Source organism: Macrobrachium nipponense, chromosome 27, assembly GCF_015104395.2.
Source record: "Macrobrachium nipponense isolate FS-2020 chromosome 27, ASM1510439v2, whole genome shotgun sequence".
NCBI lineage: Eukaryota > Metazoa > Arthropoda > Malacostraca > Decapoda > Palaemonidae > Macrobrachium > Macrobrachium nipponense.
Genome location: NC_087216.1, coordinates 35890812 through 35904952, shown reverse-complemented (window position 1 = coordinate 35904952; position 14141 = coordinate 35890812). Strand labels below are relative to the sequence as shown.

General features: G+C 37.1%; 1 protein-coding gene across 1 annotated transcript in view; it reads left to right on the top strand.

Moving 5' to 3' along the window:
* The window catches only part of LOC135200669 (unconventional myosin-Ia-like), a gene marked incomplete in the record, with an annotated part of 253582 nt that overhangs the window by 225349 nt on the left and 14092 nt on the right, over positions 1-14141 (top strand). Inside the window, 5 exon segments of the mRNA XM_064229278.1 lie at positions 3238-3252; positions 6192-6263; positions 7576-7662; positions 8108-8239; positions 10463-10569. Of these exon segments, the coding sequence (XP_064085348.1) occupies positions 3238-3252; positions 6192-6263; positions 7576-7662; positions 8108-8239; positions 10463-10569 (413 nt within the window).

The window sequence follows — 14141 nt, the reverse complement described above, 5'->3', positions numbered from 1 at the left end:
AGTCTCATTCGTCAAATTCGGGTGAAAAATACGCTGATTTTCCTTCATCCATTTATTGAATTCTGTCGCGACAGCTGTTTTGCCTTAGTGGTATTACCAAACAACTACTGACGTACATTCGGTGTTGTTGTTTTTAATTTAGCTGGCCTTATGCCAGCACGGGCTCTTGCTCATAGAGCAGCCCGTAGGTCATTTAGAATATTTTGCAGGCGAATGGTGAGATTTAATGATATGAATATGCCCTTTATTAAGATTATATGGTTGTGAAAGTGAAATGGTATGCATGAAATAATTGAAATGAAAGGTTTACAGGCACCCATCAGTAGGAGAAAAAGATCGATAGCCGCCAGTATTGGCGAGTCGGAGATAGCCAGAACGGAAAATTGAAATAATTATTCTATGGAGTTTAAATACCATTTTTAATTTACTCGAGGAGAGAAAAAAAAGCACCGGTCGTTAGCGGTGGAGAATGATGAAGGAAAAAACGAAGATATATAAATTTTAGAGACAGCAACACAGAAGTTAGCAACAGCTTAGTGGTAGTTAGAGTGATAGTTGAAAAATTGCAGTCGTTTTAGACGTGAGGCGGCCGAAAACGGAGGAGAAAAGAAGGTTGTTTAGTAATTAATTGCCAACTAAATAGTTAACAACTAATACTCATGACGAAAATGATTCTCTTCTTCGAGGAAGTGGTCTGGGAATTGTGTTTCGTATTGCTTACAGTTGGGGCATCGGGCAACTTTGTGGGCTTTTGCCATGTATTTCGTTAGGCACACTTCTGTTTGCCATGTATTTCGTTAGGCACACTTCTGGGACGTGCACTCGTTCTTCTGGTACCTGAACCTCTGACACTTAAAACATCTCAAAGGTTCTGGTATGAAGGCTTCAGTCTGGTAGGTGCCGAGGATCCCAAGGTTGACTCTGGACGGCATATGTCCTTTAAAGGTGACTTCTATCTAAAATGTTTCTTCGCCAGTCTTGGCGCTCATGATGCTGGGCACTTCAAGGATTCGGTCGATGGTGACGTATTTGGGGACTTTGCAGATCATCCCCTTCGTAATATTTTCGGTACGATCGAGTAGCAAACACAAGCTGTCGTTCTTTAGGAGCTCGGCCGATTTCTGATCCCTTGGAGTGATGGTGAACTCTCCTTTCAGGTTTGGTCTGGCTGTGAGATTTGCTCCTGGGTACTTCTTTCAAGGGCCAGCACTGGTGCATTAGATGTCTGGCCTTCGTTGGTGTCAGCTCTGAATTTCGGTAATGCCGGGAATTCTGTGTGACTGGTCGTGTTAGGTGCAGATGTCGAGGGGAGCTGGTTGTTGCTGGTGTTGTAGGGTGCCGGAGTTTTCTTCTGTTTCTTTCTTCTTCTTTCGAACAGTTGCGAAGCCTTGGTTGTCGTTTGGGGGCAGGTTCTCTTTAGGGATACCAGGCGAGAAGGGTCTTTTCGAGCTCATTGTTAAAAAAACCACCGAACCCTTATAAATCTTAGATATTATTACGCAAGACGGACTTACATTTTGGCCTTTCGGCCTATTTATATAATCGTGGGGGAAGACTGACCTTGAGGTTTGGGTACTGATTGGTCAGGGGATTGACAACTTAACCATTTGAGGTGAGAGCGTTGTTTTGGGTACAAAGAACAGGAGAACATGTATGATAACAAAAGTGAATATTTAAACATTTGGTTAAATAAATATTCAAAATATAATTGGTGAAATAAATAATCAAGATATAATTGGTGAAATATATAAACAAATAAATGTTTATACATTAATGTATATAATATTAAATTTGAGTGTAGTCTGCGTCCAAAGTGGTCTACGCTGATTAACGGCTGGACATTCGTGTTGGACGGGGCCTCAGTGACTTGAGCAACCATGTTACTTGGCCTTCGCTGGGCGCTCTCGTGTTGTGTAAGGGGCGCCATGTTCCCGGTGGTTTGGCTCAGGCATTCCTCCCTCTGCTGGAGGGGAGTATATGATACGACTCTTGTTGAAAGTTCATGATAGTTATCCGTGTTGTACATGACCTGGGTGCCTTCTATCACCTCTTGTAGAGATGGTTTCCAGTCGTGAACATCTACTGTATAATGTCGATGAATGACCCCTTGATTTCTATGAGCCCGCAGACGTTTCCGAAGGAATCGTTGTATTGTTGTCCGATTTAGTTTTGGCTGTGAGATTTACACATCTCCTCTGGACAAAGGAATTTCTAAACTACGTTCTTGCGCACCTCCTTCGGTCCCCCGGGGAAAATTTTTGCCGTAATGAAGATACCTTCAAGAAACTTGTTGATGCCACTAAAGCAATTGTTTTTAATGAAAATTGCATAAGAGAAAAACTATGCCCTAAAACTATCTAGATATCTATCTATAATCTCACTATATATATACTATATATATATATATAGATATATGTATATATATATATTATATATATATATATATATATATATATATGTATATATATATATATTAGATTCAATATTATATATATACATATACACACATCCAACATACATACATACATACATACATACATCATCACTACATACATACATACATACACACAAAAATTACCAGGAATATGTGTATAGTACATCAGCATGCATACTAGATACATTTATACATAGTATATAGATAGTTAGATAGACAGCTAGATATTTTTATATATGTGTATATATACATACGAGTGTATATATACAAGTATATATGTATATGTACACATATATGTACTTACATACATATCTATATTACATCTATGTATGTGCGTGTGCGTGTGTGTGTGTGTGTGTGTGGTGTATCACACCAACACAGGTAAAAAAATAAGAAACTTAGTTAGGCCCTGACCACTTTCAAATTTATGTGATATGTACATACAACATTTTAACGTGTGATTGAAAATTATATTTAAAAATTAATATATATATATAATTATATATTATATATATATATTATAATATTACATATATATTATATACATACATACACGTATATATACGTATGTAATGTATATTATATTATATATATATTATATATATATATATATATATATATATAGAGAGAGAGAGAGAGAGAGAGAGAGGAGAGAGAGAGAGAGAGAGAGAGTGATTAGATATGCTGTTCTGTGGCGATGAAGGTTAGATGAAATGTTTCTCGTACACATCTGTTTTTAGTAAGTAATAAAGGAATGTGTAACTTAGTTGATTTTTAATTGCATGGCAATGCACCGTTTTCAGGCCAAGAAATATACGGTAAGTATATTCCGACTCTGCGGCTGCCTTCGATGCTTCTCTCCTCTGTGCTCTTTACGCCTTTTGTTCATCATGTCCTTATTTTTAGAAGCTCCTGCTCTCTGAATTTCGTAAAATCGGAATGAAGATCATCATAAGGTTGTGCACATTCAATTGCTGATATTTATAAACAGTTGCAGGCAAAGTTACCTGAGGAACTTATATTGTTGGGTTTACCGTAAAGCTTTCAAGGTTTAAACCTAAAATTTGTAATAGCATATTTTAGAAATTCCATACTATAGTAGAGTCACATCAACCGTGCATTTGATGTCTAGGCCAGTCCCTTACGACGCTCCTGATTGGCTGTTGATAAGCCAATCACTGGGCTGGAAATTCAGGATCTGTGTTCCACCTCTCCCGAGGGATACTTTTGAAAGACATTTCCCGCGGGAGATGTGGAACATAGATCCTACCCATGTGAACTCTCTCGAGGGACAGTTTCCAGCCCTGTGATTGGCTTATCAACAGCCAATCAAGAGCGTCGTAAGGGACTGGCCTAGACATCAAATGCACGGTTGATGTGAATCTACTATAGTTCTTGAAGCACAACAGTGCCAGAAAATTTTATTGCTGGATTTTGAAGATAAGGAATATTTATTGAGGAATTTTAACAAGTTGTGGTAAGATCTTAGAAAAATCCACGTGTTATTGAAACAGACAGATGAATATTACCCCTTACACGCTTGATTGCACAACACCAGCATTTCTGTTGCTTCTCTGCTTTTTCGCTTATTGAGGTCTCTTGCAAAATCAAACTGCCCAAAAAGACGCGGACGGTTCATAGATTAGGGTCGTTTTTGTTTGCTCTTGAAATTTATTTGCTGCACCTGTGGCTCACAAAAGGTTTTGCTTAGTAGAACAAAATATGATATGCTGCTGCTTTCCAACTGTATTTTGAAACTGTAATGAATTTATGTAAATTAACATTCTCGATTCTCTTTTATGGATTATAGTATATTTAGAGTATGCACTGGAAATTAGTAATGGAAATGAGTAAACTGTAGTTTCTGACGTAATTGATAATGGATAGTTATACCTAGAACAGTGATCTCGTGTTCAATTCATGTGAATTTTGATAACTGTTAGCGATAATGATGCAAAAATTCTTGTACATTTTTTGCATGTTGACACAGACTGTTTTGAAAGGCGGGATATTTTATTACTTGGTCTACGGAAAACTTGTAATACGTAGTATAAATGCGTCATTGCAAAGAAGAATGATTTAAACTATTATTAAACGGTGTTACTAACAACAGTACTTTAGCACAGATACGCGGACTCTTACAGATGACTGCAAATAAGTCTCATGACATTTTAGAAAACAAAAGAATTTCCATCCAGGAAATCATCTGGTTACAAATTGCGTTCAATGAAAAATTAGTCTTTGTCTTAACTAGAAGAGAAATCCTATTTGCTGATGTTGAGGAATTGTATTTAATTCTTGACCAGTGATTTCAAGTTGTTAGGTAAGAACACTCAACTTGCAGTGAAGACTGTCCAAAGCAGAGATTACAAGACAAGCTATGGCTGTATCGTTAGTTTAGACCAGTGATTCCATTCCCAACCAGCCTGGGGTTCCTTATGCCATTATCAAGGGTTTCCACAAGAAGTCTTGAAATAAATAGGTATTGCAAATGACGCTGATCTGAATTTACACAGCTCGAATAGCAGTGGGAGATGATATATGATTTATATAAAGTAATTTATATATACAAAATATATATACACATATATACATATATATATATATATATACACATATATATACATACATAAATGAGAGGAGAGAGAGAGAGAGAGAGAGAGAGAGAGAGAGAGAGAGAGAGAGAGAGAGTACCTGTAGAAAAAGGCTCCCTAGGTTATGAGAAATTGTTTCAGGGGTTCCTTGAAGGTATAAAGGTTGGTAATCACTGGTTTAGACCGTTAGAAGGATCTTTTCAGTGATTTTCAGCGTTTTTGGCTGAAATCATCTCAGCTTTGCTCAGGACAAAATTATACCAGTTTTCACAGGCCAGGCTTGAGAGGAGTACTGATCCTATGAAGAAAAAGAAACGAGTATTTATTTTATGAAAGTTCATGAGAAAACGTTGCCATGTGATCGTACACGGCACTTGAGGCCCGGCCTACGAGTATAAAGGATTCATTATCGTGCACTGACAACCTGCTGGTCAGCAGTGTCCCTAATTTAATGACGGAATGTTACCAGGACAGCTTTAAGCTGTGAGGGTAAAAATAAGAAGTATTCCATGGAGATAAGGTGCTCATTTGCATAAGGCGCTCTTCATCAAGATCATTTTTGTAACAGAATTGGCATAAAGAAAATCATAGGAATGCTGGGAAATGCTTGCTCTCTTTCATAACTACTAGGCTTAAATTGCAGTGTGCCAGTATTATATAAGTGACTTATATTACGGTAAATACTTGAAGCTTAGCAGCAAAAATGTATGTTCTTTGCAGTGAATATTTTTGAGACTTAGATTTCTCTCTTCGTTCTTGAGCTTGATTTCTGCTTTGATTGGCAGCCAGGTCGCATGTTGACGCAATAGTGTTGACTTCTCTGGTTGATGTCTGTATTTTTTAAATGATATTTTGAATACCTGAAATATGATGAATTATTCGTTACTTCAAGTGACCATGCAAATTATTTTCTGTTTTTTATTTTTAGTTGTAGCGTTTTTAACCTCCTCAGTGCCTTGCTTATGTCACCATTTTTCTTACATTTATGAAAATGTTGGTTTTATTCATGAACTCATTTTTTAACATGATTTTTTAGTAGCCTGTCATAAGGTTTTTTGTTGTTTTTTTTTTCCCTATCACAAAACTTTTTTTTGTCACTCACCGAACCTAATTTTTTGCAATTTTTTCCGTTTTGATTTTTGCATGACATGCTGCATGTGCAGTTGAAGAAGACAGACCCCGAAGCGGCCAAAGACGCCAGGCTTTCAGTCAAAGGCTGGAAGTTCTTTATACTGGTAAGTGAATGTGCGGGGGCCGGGGGGAGGGGGGTAGGATGTTACAAATTCAGAAGGCTTTGGGGCACTATTAACTTCCACACATTTAGATCTATAACTTGGAAAACATTTGTGCTGGTGAATTTTGACGAGTTCCATTTTTTTAAAAAGTAGGTCCTGATAACGTATTGGCCTCTCCCAGTATATTCGGAGGGAGAATAGACGATGTTATGATTTTCAATTTTACTGGACATTTGTAACTTCCACGCAGCCATTTAGATCTTTAACAACCAGAACACTTGCGCTGGTGAGTTCCCCTGAATGAAGTGTCGTCTGTTTCTGATCCGCCGTGAAAATGCATTTCATATTCACTCCCATTTTCATTTTCAAAAGCAGATGAAGTTGATGCTATTGACATAGCATGACTCTATAAGAACTTTTGCCCTTTCCTACGAATTACACATCTTTGTGTTTAGTATTTGCCAGTTAGAAAAACCGTAAAATATCTTCGGTGTACTTCAAATAATTGTATTTTTGTGACAATGAAAATCATGCCTGTACACTTTTATTCATTTTTCTTTCGATTTTGTTTTGGAATTTGATCAAATGCTTCGTTTATTTTCCACCGACAAGTTATGAATGAACATTATATTATGCGTTTGACGTTCATGTTAAGGATGAAACTGTGCTCGAGTTTATGTTGCTTTCTATCTAGGAGAGGTACATCTCTATATCAGTAAAGCTGAAGTGCCTCTGAATGTCGTCCTAAAAATGTTGCGAGTGAAAATTTAACTAAACATTGGGCTGCCCGTCCTACTGACCTTGTCGATGCTCCACAATTATCATCAGTGCTCAAGCTACGTTAATTAATGTAGACTGCGTCATTCTCTTTATTTTCGCACATGACATCCTGTCCCAGGAGGTCGTAAGAACAAAGGACTCAAAAGAACTTGAAGAAGGCAGTAGATGGGTCTTTCTGTTCTCACTTGCCACTTGGAAACCTCAGTAGTGTATGTTATGTAATTATTTGAAAACGTTAGATACACAAAATATTTTCGGTAGATAATAGATTTGAGTCCGTTGCAGTCTCTTGATAATAGTAGTCATTCCCAAGTGATAAAAATTTGGAATCTTGCTGAAATGCTAAAATTAAAACTGTTGATATTTTTTCTAATATAGAACATTTTTTCCTGATAAGTGATCGTGCTGAGTCTCATTTTGAAAACATTTATATGTCTACTTCTTTTATCGTAGCCAAATAACGTGAAAAGAGTTCCTTTACATCATATGAAATTAGTTTATTTTTATGATTAAAGTTTGTATCTCATTTCAGGCCAGAGAGGAATACAGAGAATTGAAACACCGGCGGAAAGTGGAATGGGCATCGCTAATAATCCAGAGAGCTTATATAAATTTTCAGGTAAATTTCATTCTTGAATGTCATCCAAAGATCCTTTCTCATTTTTGAACAATTCACTTGACTCATTTCTCAGTGTGTTTTATGTCATGTTAATTTGTTGTTTGATACTCAACTTTGGTTTTATAGGTATTTTGATGCTGTGCACTTATTTCCTGTCGCAGAAATCATTGACCTGCACATTCTCATCTACTAAAGGCCCGTCCACACGGTCGAGCTTTGCTCGACGAACTCTGTTCAATGTGACGTCAGAAGCGGAGAAACAGCGGATAAGGTTCTGACTTTTCCCGCTTCTGACGTCACATCAAACAAAGTTCGTCGGGCAAAGCTCGAACGTGTGGACGGGATTAACGGTCATCCTTGTTAGTCATTATTGCAAACAGAGATAAATTCATTCATGACATTGATCCAAAAGAGGAAATGTTTAATCGACCATTTTGTTCAACAGAGATGGAAATTTCTGATGATCCTCCTGTCCGATCAGCCGAGCGACTCCCCGGCTGACTGTTCGTGGCCCCCCTGCCCGCATTCTCTTGCCGAACTTAGCCTTCTTCTGCGTCGCCTTCATCACAAGTGGAGGGTAGGTGTTTATTTCTGGCAGAAATCAGATCAGGAATATTGGCGATTAATCATATTTGTGGGTTTCTTTTTTTTCTTCCTCTTTTTAGATTTTTCGCTTTATATTTCCTAAGAACGATTCTTCATCAGCACAGTGCTGGTGGTACTATCACTCTTGAAAGTAGTGTCCCCAAACGTTTTACACCATCGGCACCTTCATGGAGTCCTTGATCCCTCATCTAGCTCTAGGCATGTACAAAATGATCCATTTAAAATCATGGTTAAGTAGATGTGCAGTTTCCGTGGACGCGTCCCGAGTAATCTGGAGGTTGGATCACGCCTTGTTCTGCCTCCCTGTCTCCCCTTCCCTTTTGAACATATTTCTTGAAATAAAGGGAACAAAAACAAAGTTTCGTAATGGAGAGAAAGACAGAGTGGCAGACAGACGGAGGAGCTGAACAACTTAGACCCCTGTATCATATGCGTGCACTACAATTGTATTACCCAGGAGTCCTGGTATGACCCTCGATACCAAACCTAAAGTCAATAATAATAATGAAAGAGACACTTTATAAGCAATATATATTTATAGGTAATATTAAATAAATTAAAACAGATCAAGATACCTACAGTACAACGGTTCATTGCCTTGTGATTCCAACTCATGATAAATTATTATAACTATGATTATCATTAAGTTATAGAAAGTTCGAACAGGATATAAAATAAATATACAATAAAAACTAATTATATATAGACTTGTTGGTTTTTTAATGTTAAAATTTATGCGTATAGTGCGGTCTTTTCAAGACGCATGATATTCATAAGCATTTACATCAATACTTAGGGATGCAATTTTTTGAGACCTATGTATTTGCTGACTAGCTATTATGACTAAAATTTGGTCAATTCAGCATAACTATACTCACTTGGGTGCATTTCTCTTGGAAAATTGTTAATATTTATTTCTGCTTATTTCTTCAGTAACTCATTTGAATGTTCTTCATGCCCTTCAAAGAGCCCAAAAATACTCTCAAATAGAAATACGTAAAGAAAGTATTCTTAGTTCATCATTGACGTTCAGCAATAGACGTGAAATGATTCCTCTTCCATCTCCAATATCTTGTGCATTTTATGCTTTAATTCCCATCTGGTCAGTGATGGCTGGTGTAGACTAAGCCGGCCTTATGCCTGCACGTGCGCAAAAAGGAAAAGAGTAGAAAGGAACCGATTTAATTCAGACCATGTAAATTGAGACTCATGGTGAAACGTTAATGATGAATGAAGAAACACTCTCCAAAGAAAATATATTTTTTTTTGACCTCAATGAAGGGACTGGGGAAAGTTAGGAGGAGTTAATGAGGAAATCAGGTAGACAAATTGTAATTTTCGTAAGCAGACCACCTGGATGGGTAGTCATGTTGTGTGCCAGTAATGTAAATTTTAGTCACAGTAAGTAACCAAAGTATTTCTAGGATGTGTAGATGGCAGTCCAGTGAATCCCAAGTATTGATGTAAATGCTAATGACTATGAGTGTGGTAAGGTGTTAAAGTCAACAAAAAACCTGGTGTGAACCTCTGGACTCGTCTAACGAACTAATACGTATACCTAGAATAGGTCTTCGTCTGTGCTATTTCTCCGTGATTTTCTGGACATTATTATTGGTGTTCATCTCGCTACTTTCAGCTTTAATACTTTTCTGATTAACTGCTCCTCATCATTTCTCATCAAATGGCAAACCATCTCATTCTTTGATATTTTGTCTATTTTCCAGTTTCTGGACACCAGGTCACTTTGCAGTTAAATTACGGATCTTAATTATTATAAAGTCTAATGCCAAACCTTCAGAGATAAAGATAATGGATACCTGAACTAGTTTGAGAGCAGGCTCAATAACTAATAACATGAATTCTCCTATTTCTTTCTTACACCTCTTTATTCATGTTTCCCATGAATATGCACCGTTTGATTTTTAAAATGTGCAAGAATTGTGTAAATGTGTAAACTTGACTTAGTATATATATATATATATATATATATATATATATATATATATATATATATATATATATGTATATATATATATATATATATATATATATATATATATATATATATATATATATATATATTTGGTGTGGCAAAATTTATATGTGTATTATTTGAAAATTAAATTTTTCAGGTAACTTTTCTTTGGAAACATTACAACTGGAATACTGATGATATTTTTTCTTTCACTGACAGTGTCATCGGTATCGCCTCCAGTTCGACCAAACAGCCAGAAACCGAATGAGAGAGAAAGTCACAGCATCAATCATATTCAAGGACAGAAAAGCATCATACACCAAAAGGTATATGCCCCATGATGTTGTTCTCAGGTCAACTAAAGTCTGTCAATTTTGATGTTGTAGCTTTTCATAACTTTTTGTACTTTTTGGCTACAGACAAATTTAAAATGCATTCATTAAAAAGTATTGTTTTTTTTTTACTCTTTTTATCATTTTACCATAATTCAATCAGATTTACCTCAATTAAATTGAACTCCCATATTTCTGGGGATTGAGGAGGTCTAAGGTACGTTTAATGTATTCCTTGAAGACACATGCTAGTGGTCCAGTGGTAAAACCCCTCAGCCGTTGTGGTTGGGTAAGATGAGGTCGTCTTATATTGACATATACACTTCTCTGCAAATGTAGTCTCAAACTTTTTTTTTCTTTTTGTAATCCCACAACAACTGTTACTTTGAATGGATGAAATAAGTCTTTTCTGAAGACACTTGCAGCATCCCACCGATTCATTACCATGGTTATTTTAGAGGGATACTTTGCTAGTATATTGTTGACAATATGTTTTCATGTTGTATAGAGGAGAGATAAACTAATCTTTCCGAGCATATGGTTTTCACGGTTAAAAAGAGGAGGCTGTTGCACTGAAATTGGAAGGGACTTGCTGTTTTATGATCCGAACAGCGGAGAGCTGTATAATATCATATTTTTATAACACTTTGGCAGCCTTGAAAAGTCATGGAAGGTCCTGTTTTGGCAGTTTTGACAAAGAATTCATCATGAAATTTAATTGCCTACTCATAAATCTTTCAATTCTTTGTTGTAAAGAGTGTACAAATTACTTAGTTTTTTAGGAGGTGGTATGTGGAAGAAATCTTTTGATTTTTTCGTAGACTGAGATTTTACACTAGATTAAGTGTCCTTTTGACTCAAATTTCGGAATACAGCATTCAATACCCAGCGTATTACGGGAACGTTTTCTGGCCTATTGGCGCTAAACTTGCTCAACATTGCCAGTATTTTTCTATCTTGGTGGAAAAATTAGTCACACATGTTCGTCTCGGCGATATTACCCCAACCAAACGCACAAGTTTGCTTACAGTTTTGCAATCAACATTAGTTTTTTTGTAGCCAAATCTGGTGGCATGATGTTAAGACACGGTAGAGAACCTGCTCGTACAGAACTTAAGGCACCTCTTAAACAACATTTTGTTTTAGCCGTCATGTTGAACGACAGAGCGTTTACGTTGACAGTGAATAAGTGATGTCTAGTGTCATTGCGTCTACATAAATCCAAGTGATCAAAAAAAGATTTCTGTTTTAGGTTTGAATAAGGGCTTCAGTGATTCGGTTTGATCAATTTTCTACCTGTCGTCCCTTGATAATACTAGCAAATGATTTCTCTTCCTTCATGTTGGTGACTTGTTTTTTAAAGAGCGATTGTAGAGTGATCGAAGCATGATTGATGTTGGCATACAATCTGGATGAGGTGCTAGAGATTCGGAATAGCTTCTTTGGAATTTATTTTATATGTACACGTACATTTCATGTTTTCTTTATACAAATGAGCATTCAGTTTCGTGGCAGTTTATCTGGGAAGTTAATGAGTTAATTACCTTTTAGACATATACCATATTATTTGTAATAAAAGAAAAAAATAGCAATTATCACAAACGTTTTGTACGTTTAAGAGTTTAAGCTCTAAATTAGTTCTCGCAAAACTTTGGTCCTGACATTTTACCTGAAATCCTAACAAGTCTGGGTTTTCATTTACCCCCTTTTATCGTGATATCCTAGACCTTCCTTATTTCTGGCATCGAAAATCACATATGCCATTTATATTTTGAAACATGAGCACCCCTTGTGACACCACCCGGTACTCAGTACAGATTACACCCCAGTAACTCGCCTACAACAACCACAGTGCCTCTTTCCTGTTGGCATCTTTTCTCTGCTTCATATCCGGTCACCAAAAGCGTTTTTTTGCTCTCATCAATTTTCAGTCTTCTTCTCCATTTCGGTTTTCGACCATTTAGAAGTTACCACCACCTCTTCCTCAGAGTTTGTTAGCTGTAGGAGATCATCTTCATAGAACCATTTATTACAGTACAGTAGCATCACTTGTGAAATGAGTCTTCGCAGTACCCTCTGTCCTCGTAATTTTCGTTTATTTATTCATCTTGTACTTGTACTCAAGTGCCTTTTCATGAACAAATATAATTTCTACATTCCAGTGTGTCCCTTTTCACTTCCTATCATTACTGTAGGGCTCTTAACACACTCTTCTGATCCTATGTATTCCTTTGTCAAGTTTTCATATATTCTATTAAGCTCATGGTTGACCCGGTCTTCGGACGCTGTTATTGAATCAGTTGCTATTCCGGATGGTCCTGAGCTTTCCCTTTTTCATCTCCCAGAGGTCCCTTTAACCTCTGCAGCAGTTCTGGTCTCCATTTTGAACATTATTTTTTGCCAATATCCTACACTTGAGGTTCATTTTCTTAGTTCAGCTTTTCAAAATACTGTTACCATCTTTCCAGCATCTGTATTCTCAGCTTTAATTTCTCCATCTATTGTACCTTTTGAATAATTTCCATCGCCACTTTGTCCTCCTGAAATTTATTTCTTTTCCCTTTGTTCTGTTGGAATTCTTTTTCCACTCTTCCCAACTCCTTTACCCTTGCCGCCTGCTGTAGGCTCCTCACCTGGTCATCCCAGAACACGTCCTTCGGTACCTTCTGGTAATTGTACAGTCAAATTTATCCCCGACAAAGGCCATTTGTGCATCAAAAAGACGATGTTGCCATGGGTAAGGGAAGATATAAGCAAAGTGTTAGGATCACTTTTGCTGTAGAACCCTTTCAGACTGCTCTCTAAATTCCATACATAAAGAGTTTCACACGAACGCCCAGTTCCTAGTTAACACAATTAATCCATCGAATAAATGAAAAACATTGTCGGAGAAAGGCACACACCACAAGCCCCTCACTATGGTAGAATACAATCAATTGAACTGCCAAATTATTTAACTGCAACCAAAGTGTAAATATTGTAATTTTTTATGAGACTGAAAATGTTTACGCTCCTGATGAAAAGCAACCCAGTCCCATCTGTGCACGACGCCCTTGGGAAGGCTAATGTGTCTACCAGTTCTATGCCTCGTCTGAGGAATACCCTCCTGGCACTTTTATGGAATGACCATGATGCTTCACTCCAAGAGGACTTTATACCACGTTCAAGAAGGTGCCTTGACTTGACATCTGATATAAGCGTCACCTACAGCGCCTAGACAGCCTCCAAAGAAGCTCTTCATATTTAGAAAGACAAACCATTCCTCAGCTGTATACATGTGCTATTTCTTTTACCTACGGATATTAAGAAAGCCTCGACAACAATAATCACACCTCACGACAATGACACCATCAATCTGGAATACAACCAACCATAGTAATCAGCTACCTGGTTTACATGGGAAAGCTTTGCTCTAGCAGTCAAAGGCGAGTGCCAGAGTAACATCTGCTTAGCAAGTAAACACCCTCCCCGCCATCCCCCTTGCCACTGCCATACAAATGATTTAGTTCATCTGTGACTTTCGGTATTTTGAAATGCAGTGAAACACTAACAGCCATATTTTGCAT